Genomic DNA, 16,430 nt, shown 5'->3' with positions numbered 1-16,430 from the left:
TCGAATTATTACTATGGCCTACTTGAGCGCTGAATTTCATGAACATTTGACTCGTCCAGGCGTTCAAAATGACCAATTGCGAATAAATGACCATTATAATATAGATAGGACCCTGCGCACGCTCTGATTGGTCAAAAACCCATGTTTTATCAGAGTATAAAGTGCTTTTAAAACATTACTTAAATGTAAATAGACGCCCTGGATTGCATTTGTCGCGTTAGTTTAACGACATTTCTTTGGTCGACTTCAGTCTCGTTTTGATGAATTTATATTTCTTTCTTCTTTCATTGCTGTAAGAGTAGTTCGCTCCAAAGTGGGGGACTGGGGGTGTGGACGGATAACTACGATGGACTAGCATACTCTCAGTTGTTTAATACAACGAAGGCTGGGATTAGATCTGCAGTGTGTGGGCTAGCAAGGCCCGGGTGCGGCCATTTAACCTTTCCTTACCATTCCGTGCCAAAGGAGGGCGTCAATTTCAGTTCCAAAAGATGAAATTAAACCTTTAACTGCCAGGTTACAATAAAGAAAGTCGCAAAGGAAAGAGTAATTCTTCAAAGAATCTTTGTGTTATCTGTGTTATAGAGCAGTTTTGAGAAAGGTTGCGTTACGAAAGCGTAAAACAGTACCGCGCGACAAATATACCGAAAGGTGCTCTAACTATTGAAAGGTGCTATAACTATTGAAAAACCAATGTTTGAGGCATGACCTGGTAACTAGGTTTAAGTTTTTTCCAAAAAATTTACTTAGAATTTCATTTTAGAAAAACATAATTAATAAAATTAATATGTTGCTTTTCATTCTAGTTCCTTGTTATTTAGAACACAAGCTACTGATATTCACGAGACATTATTGGAAAGTATACAAGAAACAACTGCCAATAAATAATTTCGGGATAACTATATTTCAACAAAAATGTCCTCATCATTTGAGAAAGCACGTTAACAATATATACATACATCTTAAAGAATAAAACCAAATCAGTTTGAACAAGGCCAATGAGCGGGTGCTGTTCCTCATCAGGTCAAACTTTTGACAACGGCGGTTCTTGTTCAAAGGCAGTAGTACTTAATAAAAAACGGCACGAGGATGATGTGTCTGGTCCGTTAGCTCAGTCGGTAGAGCGTGGTGCTGATAACGCCAAGGTCGTGAGTTCGACCCTCACACGGACCAACTTTTCCTTTTAAGTAAACCAGCTGGAAAATACTATTTTAAGATTTCTAACTGACTGTACTCTGATTTCTCTTTTCCTGTATTTTTTTTTTTTCATTAGTCTATTCCTCCTAATCGATTTAAAACAAGAGGTCTAGATCAAAATTACTTTAGATTAATGTTTCCCTAGAAGTCGTTGGAAATGTTTCCCGGCCAACAGAAACAGTTGGTTAAGTGATATTTTAATCTAGGGTTTCATGGTAGTCAGTTGGAATTGTCTGCAAAAAAAGGAGGAAGGTGTTCCGTTGTTTCATATGGCCGTTGTGACGTCACAAAAACCATCGTAATATTGCCTGCTTCGTTATTATGTTGTGTTCATTGACAAAAGAGTATTACAAAGGGCCTGTCCGGGAGTCGAACCGGCACCTCTCACAATGCACCCACTAGACCAACAGGCCAAACATGGTTGAACGTCATTTGACAAAGGTCTAAATCTACTTCTCTCTGTCGAACTGGTTCTATAACACCTGTTTTGTGTTGTCTCATTGGCCAAGACAGTTACTACCCAACTCCCCCGGTTTTTTGCTTTTCATGTCTTTCGAGCAAGATACAATAATGTAACAGAAACCTTACGCAAGTTAGAATTTCTTCCAAAAAATTTGATGAAAATTGTTCAAAATGTTTTCATGGAAGTCTCCATGGCGCAATCGGTTAGCGCATTCGGCTGTTAACCGAAAGGTTGGTGGTTCAAGCCCACCCGGGCACGGTTCTTTTTGTTTTGATAATTATTTTCTATATAGTTAGCGTCAGGATTCCATCCATCCATCCTGTTAGCGTAATTTTTAGTTGTATTGCATGTAAGTAGGTCTATTCAGACAAACAGCCACTGCGCGGGTGTGATGTGAATAAACCGTTATTATCGTGATGGTTATCATTATTGGTTTTTTGACGGTTGAAGCAAATTTGGCTGTAATATTTTATAAAAGGGTACAAATTTGCCCGTATTTGAGTAATCCAATTAGTCCTATAATTTGTGCATTTATTATGAATTCTTTAATCTTTGACTGTTTGCCTAATTAAGGTAATTACATCACCACACCGCTGCGCGCTTTAATCACCCGCTCCCATAACTAAAAGTTGAAGGACTTGAACATAAGCGTATCTTTTTGTGGTGTATTAAAACGTTCATTTCTAAACAGCATAAATTTCCCATAGTGATTCGTTTAGTTCTTGATTAAGGATATCTGAGACATTTGACGGCTAATATTGGCTTGCTCATTTGACGGTTGACGGTTAACTCCACTGAGATCCTCTGTCTAACGCTAAAACAAGGATAGCATCGTCTTTGAAAACCTTCAATATTGAACATCGTGAAAAGTAGGCAAATGTTCAACTGTTTGCTGTACTTCGTAGACTTATTTTTTCTGCCTTCCTGATCAAAAAACTAGAAACTACGAGTTCCTGATTAACACACCACTGAGCAATACAGCTTTCAGTCGTAACAGCTTTCCGTAGTGTAGTGGTTATCACGTCCGCTTTACACGCGGAATGTCGCCGGTTCGAGCCAGGCCGGAAACACATGATTGTTTTTTCTACGACACTAAATCTTGCTACCAACTCTAGCCAGCTCTTACAAAATTTTGAGTCAGCGAAAACAAAACAAAAAGAAAAAAACGAAAGGTGTTGACGTAACTGAGCTTATTTAATTTTTTATCCTTCAGCAACTTCATATAAATAAATAACGCTATCGAGCTATGATCTTAACAAAGCTTATGTTGCTGATTGTTAGTGGATTGGTAGCCAGAAATGTATGAGTTTCAGCTGGAGAAACCAAAAGTCTCTCTGCTATAAAATGACGGTTGAATGCAATTTCTGTGTTAAATGAAAGCTTTCAAATGACCCAAGGACAAAAACCATCGCTTTAAACTTTTCCGTTCATTTTGTTTTGCTCCAAGGTAATTTAAATGGAATAACTAATCAATTTCTTTTTTACGCTTTGCTAATAAGATCTGGCGAAAAATAAGACGATGACATCGACCACTTCATGATCGCATCAGTCCAAACAATCCATAACCTTAACCCCTAATATATAGATTTAGGCCAGCCTAAAAGCGTAGCTCCTGGGTCGGGTTGTTCAAAGCCCGATTAAGCTAACCCAGAAAAAGGTAGAATTTTGATTTAAGTTTTGTAACTTTGTAGTGTATATTGTACTATTGTACTGTATATTGTTTGGCCTTCTGTTTTGAGTTTTAATAATTACCATATACACAAAACAAAACAGCAAAATACATTTGGATAGAAGAAAAAGTTATAATTCGATTAGCTTTTAATCCTGGGTTAGCGTAAACCGGCTTCTGAACAATCCTGCCCTGTTTCCAACAAGCTAACCCAATATGAGCCCGCGATCCAATCGAAACCAGCACTTGGTCAGCGGTCAACTTCAAAAAAACGCGTGACCTCGAGGAGCCCGCGATATGGTCACGTGATACTGGTCAGCGGATACCTTGCTTTGACATGTGTCAATTGATTATAACATGGATGTCCAATATCAAGGAAGTACACGGTAGACCAAGGCTACATGTCTCTGTCAACCTATTATTTGGAGTATGACCGCCATGTTGGGCAACTTCGCCGTCGCCGTCGTCGTCGTCGTGCGTACGCGCCCATGAGCAATACCGCTAGCCATGATAACCATGAGAAAATCAACTCATGGGTTTCCTTTTCTTTCCTATATGAGCATGGGGCTCCGCTTGGCGGCCCCTCGGGCTGCCGGAGCTCCGCTGTTATTGTATAGCCTGATGTGAACATCTTTGAGGGTGTAGAGTATTTTGGCAGGTTGCTTAAACATTTCGCCGGTATCAGGAGAGCAAGGTAATTCCTCTCAAACTATTTTTAGTAGCCAGTTCTCCCGCGGATAATGTTAGCGCTGACGCGCGTTGCGTTGATGTTTTCTTGGAGGATGAAAATGCACGTATTAAAACCGCTTGGGATTCTCTTGGGCTGTGTCTAAAATTCGCTTTAAATTGATCAGCGGATTCACGAAAAGTCTCACAGGAAGCGAAGGAGAGAGGGAAAGAGCGAGTGAATGTCTCAACCATACCTAGAATTTGGAAAATACTAGTTTGCTAAAAAATTATTGTTATGATTATTTTAATTATTATTATTTATTTATTTTTAGAAAAACAATTTGGGCCTGTCCGGGAGTCGAACCCGGGACCTCTCGCACCCTAAGCGAGAATCATGCCACTAGACCAACAGGCCAAACGTGGTTAAGGATTTATTTGATAAAGGTCTTAACCTACTTCTCTCTATTGAACTGGCACTATATAACACCAGTTATTTGTTGGCTTATTGACTAAGACAGTTACTATGCAACTTCTCTGGTTTTTCGCTTTTCATGTCTTTCGAGCAAGATACAATAATTTAGCAGAAATCTTACGCAAGTTAAAATTTCATCCACAAAAATAAATTTGATGAAAATTTTTCAAAATTCTCTGAAAGTAAGTCTCCGTGGCGCAATCGGTTTGCGCGTTCGGCTGTTAACCGAAAGGTTGGTGGTTCAAGCCCACCCGGGGACGATTCTTTCTGTTTTGATAATTGTTTTCTATATAGTTAGCGTCAAGACTCCATCCTGTTAGCATAATTTGAAGTGGTATTACATGTTAGTAGGTCTTCTCAAACAAACAGCCACTGCGCGGATGTGATGTGAATAAACTGTTATTATTGTGATTGTTATCATTATTGGTTTTTTGACGGTTGAAGCAAATTTGGCTGTAATTTTTCATAAAAGAGTGCAAATTTGTCCATATTTAAATAATCCAATTAGTACTATAATTTGTGCATTCAATGTTACGCCCTTAGTTTTCAAATGTTTGTCTTATTAACTCTATTACCGCCACGCGCATTAATCGCCTGCTCCCGTGACTAGAAGTTAAACGACTTAAACATAAGCATACTTTTTGTGATATATTAAAACACTCCGTTATAAACAGGATACTTTGCCCATACTCAATCGTTTAGTTCTTAATTAAGGATATCTGAGACATTTGACGGCTAATATTGGCTCGCTCATGTGACGGTTGACGGTAAAAATATTGCGGTTTTGACGGTTGACGGTTAATGTCTTGGCCATTTGACGGTTAACCCCATTGAGATCCTCTGCCTAACGTTAAAAACAAGGCGGATAACGTTGTTTTTGAAAAACTTCAATATTGAGCATCGCGAGAAGTAGGCAGATGTTTAACTCTTTGTTGTACTTCCTAGACTGACTTTTTCTGTCTCCCTGATCAAAAAACTAGAAACTACCAGTTCCTGATTGGCACACCACTGAGTATGGCTGCTTTCATTGGTAACCGGTTTCCGTAGTGTAGTGGTTATCACGTCCGCTTTACACGTGGAACTACGCCGGTTCGAGCCTGGCCAGAAACAACCTTTTTTAAACTCGTGGATACGCGAAGCGTAGAAACGTGTTTCTTGCGGGGACTGCGATACGCAAATGTGTCACTCGCTCACTCACTCACTCACTCAGGTGTAGACACTGCTCGTAATTAGTCCGCCCGAACGAGAGCACCATGTCGGAATAATAACCGCGCCCGACGGCATATTGAAATAGTAACCGTGCAGTCAGTTAATATTAGGTGTTTCGCTAAATTGAAGTGGAGTTGACTTCGAATGTTCGAATTAGTACTATGGCCAACTTGAAGGCTGAATTTCAGGAGCATTTGAGTCGTCCAGGCGTTCAAAATGACCAGATGTGCATTTGTTTGCTGGAAAGTGACCTGAAAAGCTAATGTGGTATGCTTTGATGAGAATGTGTCTTATTCCTCGACCATAATGAGCTTATATGAGCGAAACGAACAACTTTTAATGAACGAAACAGTTATTGAATACAAGAGAAACATCGGCACCATTGTATAATATTGTAATTTCATTCTTATAATTTAGTAACATCTAAACCAGCTAGCCGAAATATTGTTTTAACTCTACGACGTTGTGTCAGCCTTGCAGTAGTGACGTATTATCGTTTTACTTTTCAAGGTTGGCTGATTAGATCTGCTGTGAGATCCAACGTTCAATCAAGCAGGACCTTCGTTCACCGCTTTGCAGTTTAAACATTCAATAAGTTTTTCAGGCTGAGTTGTCCATGTTCAACCGGCATCGATTTAAGTTTAGATTAAAGCTGTGTTCTCTATACTTGTCTTGTTTATTTTAGTACATTGATCTGAACTCTAAGTGGGATGTGAAATGCACATAAACTTGGAAAGAAACTCCCAAATACTTGACTTTGATAAGCCTAAATGATGTTTACCCTGTCTTTTGTTTACACTTTTGCTTCCTGATTGAAAAGATAACAAAACGAAAGAAACCCCCTCGGAGCTTGTCCCCAATTATTAGTTAATACTAAATACATTGACACTTCAATAAAGCTGTTATTATTATTGTTGGAACACATATTTATGGTCGACAGATTTGTCGGATCAACACTGAAAACCGTTGCAAAAGAGTCTACTTATTTTGATTTATTTTACGTGCAATATATATAGAGACAAGCGGTTCCAACTTGGAAAAAAAGTGCTGTCTCATAAGAAACCTTACCTATAACCTTGAATGAAATGCAATGAAACGTTTGTGAGCTCCTACCACTTGAATACATGCCAATTTTTCTAGCAGGCAGATCAACATCAAGATCTAGGTTTGAGGGAAAGGGGGGAGGGGGGAAGAGTATTCTATGATTTGTTGGACAGGAGTGTCCTCTGTGACCCAAGAACCCTTAGTCTTTACCACTCCATGTTTTGTTGCAATTTTGCCACCCTAGCTATTCTGGACGTATGTCTTTGTGATATGTGTGCAAAACAAAGCCAACGAAAAAAGCCTACACTTTGTGAGTTAAGTGCGACCTTACATGGTACAAACCCGCCTTGTTTTAACAGCATTTAATAATACACCAGTAATTGCAAGTTCACTAATATGTTTCATCTCTAGATTACCTAATCCACGAGTTTGGCCATAGGTCTCCTTTGATTTTTTCAATGAGACGATATCTTGCTACCCAACAGTAGCCAGCTCTTTGAAAATTTTGAGCCATGGCCAACAAACAAAAATAAACGGAAAGACATTGACGTCTAACTGAGCTTATTTAATTTTTTATCCTTCGGTAACTTCATATTAAGATCGATGCCTTAAATAACGCTACCGCGCTATGAACTTAAAAAAGCTTATGTTACTGATTGTTAGTGGATTGGTAGCAAGAAATGTACGAGTTTCAGTCGGAGAAACCAAACGTATATTCGCAATTAGTTGACGGTTGAATGCAATTTTTGTGTTAAATAACGCTTTTCATATCATCCAACGACTAAAACCATCGTTTTAAACTTTTCTGTTCAGTTGTTTTGTTCCAGGGTATTTTAAATGGAATAATTACGAACCAACTAATTTCTTTAATACGTTTTGCTGACAAGATTTGGCGAAAAGGAAAGATGGTGAAATCAAACCATTCCATTCCAAACAAACCATAACCTTAACCCAGATTATTGCATAGCGCCGATGTGAACATCTTTGAGGGTGTAGAGTAATTTAGCAGTTCGCTTAAACATTTCGCCGGGTATCAGGAGAGAATGAAGAGTGAGATAGTTAATCCCAAATATGTCTCAACATAATTCCTCTCAAACTATTTTTAGATATAGTATCCAGTTCTCCCGCACATAATGTTAGCACGCGCATTGCGTTGATGTTTTCTTGAATGATGAAAATGCACATGTTAAAACCGCTTGGGCAGCCTTTGGGCTGTGACGAAAATTCTAACTTAAGACCGGTTACCTCCAAACTCTTCTGGGATTTACAATGGTTGGTGGACACACGAAAAGTCTAATAGGAAGCGAACGAGCGAGGGAAAGATCGAGTGAGTGTCCCATCCATACCTACAGCTTGAAAAATACTTTGTTTTTCGAAGTTCAGATTTATGTAAATGTTGTTGCATCACATGTGTAAACTCATCTGAGAACAGTCGTAGGGCCCCAATGAAGAACACCGTTGATTATCATTATTTTAATTATTACTTGAAAAGAAAAACAATTTGGGCCTGTCCGGGAGTCGAACCCGGGACCTCTCGCACCCAAAACGAGAATCATGCCACTAGACCAACAGGCCAGACATACAGTATATGTTCAGACAAATGCTTTAATCTGCTACTCCCTTAACTCAGCTGGTGTTTTGATATATACCTGTTCTGTGTTGTGTTGTAGTTACCAGTCCAACTCCGCTGATTAACGGAGTTTTCCGCGTCATGCCAATAAAGCAATTCTGACTCAGCACTAACACGAGACATTCAATGGGAATAGTTTATTGAGGATGCGTCAGTCAGCTATCTGATGCAAATGTATTCCGTCTAATAAGAAAATCTATCTCCTTGCAAATTAAAACTGTTGGTTCTAACAATTAGAACCTGTGCTACGCCAAATACGAAAAACTACTAAAAGCGTACCCTTAAGTTATGGTTAAAAAATGTGTAGAAACGTACTCCTCAGAACCCCGAGGAAAGGGTACAAATCGATAAGCTAGAACATTTTACAAGACGCTGTTAAAACAAAGCTTAATAAAATTTTGGATAAACACGAAGACTGACCGATCAAGAATGACGTAAGTCTCCTGCCAAAAGGCAAAAAAGTCCTTAAACATCCCAGGACAACCCGCGAGCCTCTCCGTCATGCTCTCAGAATAGTAATCTCTGAGTAATTCGTCCCTCGATCGTCAGAAATTACATATTTCAAAAACGCAATTAAATTTGTTGCTTTCTCGGTACAAGCTACAAGATGAAAAAAGAAAAAAAAAAAAAAAAGAACATGCCCGTCTTGATTGACAGACGTCACAAAACCATGAATATCAACAAGCGAACGATTGCGATCAGTTGGTCAAATGTCTGAAAAAAATGAAACCAATTTTATCCCTTATCTGATCAGAATGCAAAAAAAAGCCAAGCAGTGAAACAGACATAGAAACACAATCATTACCCCCACATAAGGAAAAAAAAACCACACAGTTCTTAATTTTAACAATAATTCTATTATGAAGAGAACACAAATCTCTTTCCTTGCTACCAGATGTTTCTTTCTCAAATCCATGAAGTCGCCGTAGCTCAGTTGGTTAGAGCGCCTGTCTTGTAAACAGGAGGTCATGAGTTCAAATCCCATCGGTGCCTTAGAGGGGTCGAACGTTTTAATTCTCAATACTTTTTCATTACTTTTGTTCATCGAAGCTTCACATATTGTTTAACAGGGAATTTTTGTAAGGTTGTGTTATCCAATAATAGTTTTATATTTAAGGGCCACGAAGGGGTTGACTGAAAAAATTACATGACGGTACATTTAAAGTGCTACTATATATCATGAAATTCGCATCTTTCCTATCTAAGCCATTTTAAAACACAAAAAAGTAGACTGTACGAGAAGAAAACGCTGTTTACTATTTCAAAGATCTTTTTTCGTTCCAGAGATATTCAAGATTTTAAAATGCGCAAATATGCGGTGAGATTCTATTAGATGTGCTCCACAATATGAGCTAAACAGTTCTGTTACCATGGGAACATGCTAGGGTCCACACCTCCTCGATATTAAAAGCTTTTCTGGCCACCTTTGGCGTTCCATTTGATATTTGCCAGTGGTGCCTCATCTGCATGATCCAGCTAGCATATAAGTATGTTAGGTGGTGTTTGTGGCCTCGTTTAATGTTTTTCCAGCTGAAAATCACTAAAATATTTGAATCAGATTGGAGGGGAATGGAAAACAGTTAGTTGCCCTGGAAACAATGGTTCACTGGTTTCCGCTCCAAATTGACCAAGATAGCTTTATTTATATATCCGATATAATATTGAGCTGTCTTTCATTTGCATATTTTACACATTTTTCAAACTTAAATATCTCCGGAACTAATGCAGATATTTGCAAGCGGCAAACGGCGTTTTTAATATTTTGTGGAATTCCATGTGATTCACCCAAAAATTCAAGGAGTAAAATTTGATCATAGTACCACGTTAACGTGGTTTAGAAATACCTCGTTTTAAGATCACTAGAGGTTCACCGAGGTTTCCGTAGTGTAGTGACTATCACGTCCGCCTCACACGCGGTAGGTCCCGGGCTCGACTCCCGGAGAGGCCCTTTTTTAAATACTCTGAACACGACATCAAAACGAATAAACAAGCTACGATGGCTTATGCCATATGAAACAGTGAATTACCTTCCCCCAATAAAACAAATTTCTTTCATTTTTGTGCAAACAATTCTAACTGACCAAAATGAAGCCTCTTTATATTAGAATATGGCTAAATCAAGTGTTTCTGCAGGGGCACCCAACGACCGTTTTCTCTCGAGTGCTGTTAGGCGCTGTTTTAGGCTATCTGGAGTACTTTTAAAGCTCTGTAGGTTAATTTTAGGTTGCACTAAAAAAGTGTTATCTGTTCGGATATTCTAGGGGAACTTGAGTATTCTCGAATTTATTAGGGCTTTTTTGTCCATTTCCCGAAAACCTTAGGTCTTATCGCCTTTCCGAAAATGATAGCTGACCTTTTTTCGGTACCCAAAACGACATTTTCAACAGTCCGAAAACAACAGACGTTAAATTTCTCATATCACGAAAGTTCGAGGTGCCAATTCTCTCAAGAAAATCAGAGGGGATTAAAGGCCTTCCGAACAGATAATTTACCGAAACCATCCGTTGGGTGCCCCTGTTTCTGTTGGCATCCATATTTTTCAAACCGGTACTTTCCAGCCCCCCCCCCCCCCCCGGGGGGGAGAATACTGCCATATATGGGCTATATAGGTGAGTGCCGCAGTAAAGGGTATGGTTTTCAAGCAGTTTACTCTAGCATGGTGTTCATAAATCAGAGCGTTTGGGTCTAGAATAGAGTATCATTTTTCACGAAACTGACCAGTTGGTTGAAGATTTTATCTACACTAAGGAAACCAGGAATTGCCACTCAAAAATATAAAAAAATGAAATCGGCAGGTTTAAACTTTTGCAACTCAGCCTCAACAGCGTCGATAGATGACTATCATAAAACACTACTGGATATTTTTAACTGGGGTCCCAGCGGAACATCTCCACCCAGAAATCCCTGAAGTACCCCCCTCCCCGGGTTCTCAGCTACATGTAGTAACATTATAGACAAAGGAAAATTTGATCTAGTCCTTTTGTTTTGTAGCGATCAAAAAAATATATAAAAACAGGTTTTTAATTGAAATAAGGTCAAGGATTAGGAAAAGAGAAATCAGGTAAATCAGATAAAAATCTTAACATAGTATTTTCCAGTTGATTTAGTTAAAAGAAATATTGGTCCGTGTGAGGGTCAAACTTACGACTTTGGGGTTATCAGCACCACGCTCTGCCGACTGAGCTAACGGACCAGACACATTAACCTCAGTGCCGTCTTTTATTATGTTATACTGCCTTTGTACAAGAAATTTACCATAAGTTGGGTCCGGTGAGATACAGCAAACGCTTAATGATGTCAGATTATTGTTTCTCTGAGATACTTTAATATCCTTAACAGATATTCAAATTTGCAAATTAAAATTTGTCTGATAGTTGTAGCTTTTCCGCAATAAAAATTCATTCCACACACTATATATAGCCTCAAGATCAAGTGTATAAAGATATCAATGGGGGTCTTTCATTGAACACTGCCGTGAGCAGCTTCGTTGTATCAGAAACGAGCGAAAAAAAAACAATGCTTGGTTTGAGTGAAAAGATCAGGTCAGGGTTATTTTCTTCCTCGCGCGCATTCCGAACTGTGTGTTTTGGCTCTCCGAAATAGGCTCACCGAAGCAAAAGTAAATGGTCTGCTACACAAATTTTTTAAACCATGAAAATTTATTTCAAACTTTTTAAAAACGGGCCTGCTTTGTTTTCCATCTAGTCCTTATCAAAAATGGAAAGGAAATTTTAATTTACTTTTAAAAAAAGCAGTATAAACATGTTAATAGAGTTGCGTTGGTTGTCCTATTAGCGAAGCAAAAAGCTGCGCAGGATGACAGCACGTGTGATTCTCTTCACACCCTGTTTCTATAGCAGAAATAAGAAGATTGAAAATTAACTGAAGACAACGATAGCTTTGCTAAGAATCTGCGATGAATGAATGAATATTACTTATTAAAAACAATGGAACTTAAGTTATAAGATTGTGGTTTCATGTCGATGTTGCGATAAGAAACCTATGTAAAAATTTCCCCAAAAATCCACTGTGGGGAACAAGATTGTGACCGGTGCATTTACTAATAATTCTTAGCGTCAATATCCGTAATAAACGCTCCTGAAAAATGCACAGAAAACTTTCTAAAGCTTTAAACCCAGCGTGCACAATGAATTTAATACAGTAACAAATGTTGCAAAGATATTAATTGATAATCCAGGTACGCCATGCATTCAGTGTGGCAAAATGTACAGCCGCCATTGTTTCCCACTGTGGATTTTGGCGTACTGTTAGAGACGCCACGACACCTTGTGTGCAAGAAGCCGCACTTAGGCTCCGCCACCAGTGAGCCAGCTCATCTTAAAGATTTAAGTAAATAACAATCGCATTCAATAAATATATTTTCAATGAAAATCTGCTTAACATCGAGAGTATGGTGCGTTCACGGTTTCCTACAGAAAATTTCAATGCACAACTTGTGAGACAAATATTTAATGGCAAATTGATTAAAAAAAAAAAAAAATTGGAGAATCCGAATAACAGTCAATACTGATGATGAGTAATACAGTAATTTTGTTGCAGGAAGTTATGGCACTCTACCTGCGTTTTATGAGCAGATAGATGAGAAAAAAGAACTGCAAACAAAAAAGACAAAAAGACAAAAAAAAGTGTTATCATGGGTAGTAAACGCATGCGAAGTGTGCGCGCTACCATTTGGGCTAATTCCCCATTGTACAGATGCCTTAACTATTGCGAGGCTATTTTGATAAACTGCTCACCAGTTTTCGTCAAGTGTTACCGAAAATGAAAGAGGAGATTTAAATACACCACATTAAAGAATTTAGAGCATTTAAAAATACTTACTGCTATTTGTAAAATTTTGAAGAAAGTAACTTGCCAATTAAAAAGTCACTCTTGATCTAAAGTTTGTCTTTTGGAGTAAAATAATATTATATGGAGAATCCGGGCATCGATCCCGGTACCTCCCGCATGCAAAGCGGGCGCTCTGCCATTTGAGCTAATCCCCCGATTGTTACATGAAAAAACAGAGTCTTAGATAAAATAAATTACTAGTTTTGGAAGAATTTTTGAACATTTTTGAGCATATATGGTACAAGCTATTGTCATAATTTTACAACAGAAAAATAACTACTTAATAACTTAACTGTCTGCTATTATACTTTAACATCTCTCAATTATGGTTAATTTACTGGTCAAAATTACTATTACTTGAGTATATTTTCACCCTCAAAATATAAGATGCCATAAAACAGTTCATAAAGAAATCGAGCATGCAATCATAATAACACTGCCGAAGTCAAAAAAAAAAAAAAAAAAAATTAAAAAAAATGTTTCCGACCGGGCTCGAACCGGCGACCTTCCGCGTGTAAAGCGGACGTGATAACCACTACACTACGGAAACCAGATACGAATAGTTGCTGCTATTAACCGTCATACGACCAAAAAATTAACCGTCAAAACCGCAATATTTTTACCGTCAATCGTCAAATGAGCAAGCCAATATTAGCCGTCAAATGTGTTAGATATCCTTAATTTAGAACTGAACGATTGGCTAAGTCAAGTTATGCTGTTTAGAAACGAACGTTTTAATATATCACAAAAAAGATACACGTATGTTCAAGTCCTTTAGCTTCTAGTCACGGAGGCAGGCGATTAACGCGTGCGGCGGTAATAGAGGTGATATGATTATGTTAATTGGACAAACATTTGACTGAAGAATAACGACCTCATATTTAATGCACAAATTACAGGACTAATTGGATTACTCAAATATGGGCGGATTTGTACCCTTTTATGAAAAATTACAGCCAAATTCACTTCAACCGTCAACGATCACGATCACGATAATAACGGTTTATTCACATCACTTCCGCGCAGTACCTGTTTATTTGAGAAGATCTACTTACATGTATTACAACTAAAAATTATGCAAACAGGATGGATGGATGGAATCCTGACTCTAACTATATAGAAAATAATTACGAAAACAAAAAGAACCGTCCCCGGGTGGACTTGAACCACCAACCTTTCGGTTAACAGCCCAATGCGCTAACCGATTGCGCCACGGAGACTTCCTTCGAACGATTTTGTACAATTTTCATCAAATTTATTTTTGTGGATGAAATTTTAACTTGTGTAAGGTTTCTGCTACCTTGTATCATGCTCGAAAGACATGAAAAGCGAAAACCCGGAAGATTTGGATAGTAAATATCTTGGCCAATGAGACAACACATAACAGGTGTTACAGTACCAGTTGAACAGAAAAAGGTAGTGTTCGTGAGCGGTAAAGGGAAACGGTACTCGGCCAAAACACTTCAAAATCGGTAAAACGGTAAACTCCAAATGGCGCAAAACTCTCTAAAAGGCACAACAACTGCTCACTGGAAACTGTCTAAAACTCTGTCAAAAAACATCCACGCAACTTAAATTCGTACGCGCAAAGAACGTACGCGTAACTTAAATTCAAAATGTTTTCCTTCGCGCGCGCGCTATTCGCGCGTCACGCCACTTCGGACCTGTCTTCTCAACATTTTTCCCCTCCCCACACTGGGAGGTAGTCTTAGTGTGTCTCTAAATAACTGACTATCAATTAATTCCAAGCGGAATCAGTTTCGTAATTGGTCTAAGGCATTCGCGTCCTCTTTCCTCTTTGAGGTTTTTATCTCTGGCATTTCGCTAGGTCTGTTCAGGACTGGCATCTTTGACCACTCACTGGAATCCTTTGTTAACCAGTCGGGGCTATTCCACCACAAGGAACACCCGGCTAAACCTGAAGGGGTTGCACCTCTTTTGCACAAATCGGCTGGATTCTCCTCGGTAGAGACGTGCTGCCACTGTGACGGTTCGGTGAACATCTGTATTTCACCAATTCGGTTCGTTACAAAGGATCGGAAGTCTTCACCACGCCCTCGAAGCCACCATAGGACATCTGTACTGTCAGAATAAAACGTCACGCTCTGCATTGGTACTTCCAGGACCGTCAACAAGGACTGTGTTAAGCGCAGGCCAAGAATCGCGCCCATGAGCTCCAGTCTAGGGACTGTCATCGGAGTCAACGGTGCTACTTTGCTCTTGGCTGCAATAACGCGACTAGTGACGGCATCGTTATGATATTTGCACCGGATATTAACAGCTGCAACATAAGCTTGTTGAGAGGCGTCAACAAATGTCACAATGCGCTTCGACTTGACAGGCTCTGGACTTCGTAGGCATCGGGGAATCTTCACCTATTTCAGACTATTCAACTGCTCGAACCAATCTCCAATTTTGTTGGCTATTTCATCTTGTACTTCGTCATCCCAATCGTAACCTCGCATCCACAGCTCCTGAAGTAGAATATTGGCAACAATAAAGTACGGGCACACAAATCCCAGAGGATCAAATATCGTTGCCACTTTACGTAGGACGTTTCGCTTTGTTGTCTGGAAATCTGGCGAAACCGGAGAGGCGGTTACGGTAAACAAGTCCTCGGTGCTGTTCCACGAGATTTTTAGTGTCTTTACTATAGGATCTTGGCCGCTGTTTATCACGATCTCTGTAGCGCATTCTTCTATCGGAATGACTTCGATAACTTTTGGTGAGTTGGGGATCCACTTTCTGGCATGCATGTTGGCAATTCCCCACTGCGCTTTCAATTTACGGTACAGCTCCACTCCTTCTTCGTCATTTTCAACACTGTCAATAGAGTCGTCCATGTAGGTTGACTTAAGGACGGTTTCAGCGGCAAGGGGATAACGGTCTTGGTTTCTTCGAGCGTTCTCCTGTGCTACAAACTGCGACTCCATAGGGGCCGAATTCTTTCCAAACACTACACGGCTGAACTCGAATACGTCCGGCTCTCGGCTGGGGTCCAGGTCTCTCCACAACAGTCGGAAATGGGAACGGTACTGCTCCTCAATCTCTATTTGGAGGTACATTTCTTTTGTCACAAGCGATACCAACAGGGTTTCGACGGAAACAGACAAGCACGTTGAAAAGATCTTGCTATAGTATCGGTCCAGCATAGATCATGTCATTCAGAGAAATGCCATTGCATATAGCGGGACAGTCAAACACAATTCGTACTTTCGTTGTCGTT

At 39.3% G+C, this 16,430-nt stretch overlaps 1 protein-coding gene, 8 non-coding genes and 1 pseudogene across 9 annotated transcripts; 4 read left to right on the top strand and 6 right to left on the bottom strand.

Annotated features, from left to right (window-relative positions):
* Window positions 1–1,100: 1,100 nt before the first annotated feature.
* On the top strand, window positions 1,101–1,173 carry Trnai-gau (transfer RNA isoleucine (anticodon GAU)). Its single transcript has one exon. It is a non-coding gene; the product is annotated as a tRNA-Ile (tRNA).
* A 1,483-nt stretch (window positions 1,174–2,656) lies between these two features.
* Trnav-uac (transfer RNA valine (anticodon UAC)) lies at window positions 2,657–2,730 on the top strand. The gene has a single exon. It is a non-coding gene; the product is annotated as a tRNA-Val (tRNA).
* A 1,611-nt stretch (window positions 2,731–4,341) lies between these two features.
* Trnap-agg (transfer RNA proline (anticodon AGG)) lies at window positions 4,342–4,413 on the bottom strand. Its single transcript has one exon. It is a non-coding gene; the product is annotated as a tRNA-Pro (tRNA).
* Window positions 4,414–4,656: 243 nt separating this feature from the next.
* Window positions 4,657–4,730, top strand: Trnan-guu (transfer RNA asparagine (anticodon GUU)). The gene has a single exon. It is a non-coding gene; the product is annotated as a tRNA-Asn (tRNA).
* A 3,496-nt stretch (window positions 4,731–8,226) lies between these two features.
* Trnap-ugg (transfer RNA proline (anticodon UGG)) lies at window positions 8,227–8,298 on the bottom strand. The gene has a single exon. It is a non-coding gene; the product is annotated as a tRNA-Pro (tRNA).
* Window positions 8,299–9,272: 974 nt separating this feature from the next.
* Trnat-ugu (transfer RNA threonine (anticodon UGU)) lies at window positions 9,273–9,346 on the top strand. The gene has a single exon. It is a non-coding gene; the product is annotated as a tRNA-Thr (tRNA).
* A 4,335-nt stretch (window positions 9,347–13,681) lies between these two features.
* Trnav-uac (transfer RNA valine (anticodon UAC)) lies at window positions 13,682–13,754 on the bottom strand. Its single transcript has one exon. It is a non-coding gene; the product is annotated as a tRNA-Val (tRNA).
* Window positions 13,755–14,350: 596 nt separating this feature from the next.
* Trnan-guu (transfer RNA asparagine (anticodon GUU)) lies at window positions 14,351–14,424 on the bottom strand. The gene has a single exon. It is a non-coding gene; the product is annotated as a tRNA-Asn (tRNA).
* A 416-nt stretch (window positions 14,425–14,840) lies between these two features.
* The window catches only part of LOC149103087 (uncharacterized), a 2,692-nt pseudogene continuing 1,102 nt past the window's right edge, over window positions 14,841–16,430 (bottom strand).
* LOC149103088 (uncharacterized) lies at window positions 14,959–15,399 on the bottom strand. The gene has a single exon (XM_089274156.1). The coding sequence runs from the start codon at window positions 15,397–15,399 to the stop codon at window positions 14,959–14,961; it is 441 nt and encodes a 146-aa protein (XP_089130282.1).

This window comes from Orbicella faveolata, unplaced genomic scaffold (genome assembly GCF_042242905.1).
Source record: "Orbicella faveolata isolate gen_17 unplaced genomic scaffold, um_ofav_v1 contig_35, whole genome shotgun sequence".
Lineage (NCBI taxonomy): Eukaryota > Metazoa > Cnidaria > Anthozoa > Scleractinia > Merulinidae > Orbicella > Orbicella faveolata.
Note: the sequence above shows the minus strand (reverse complement) of the source record. Positions and strands in the feature narration are given on the sequence as shown.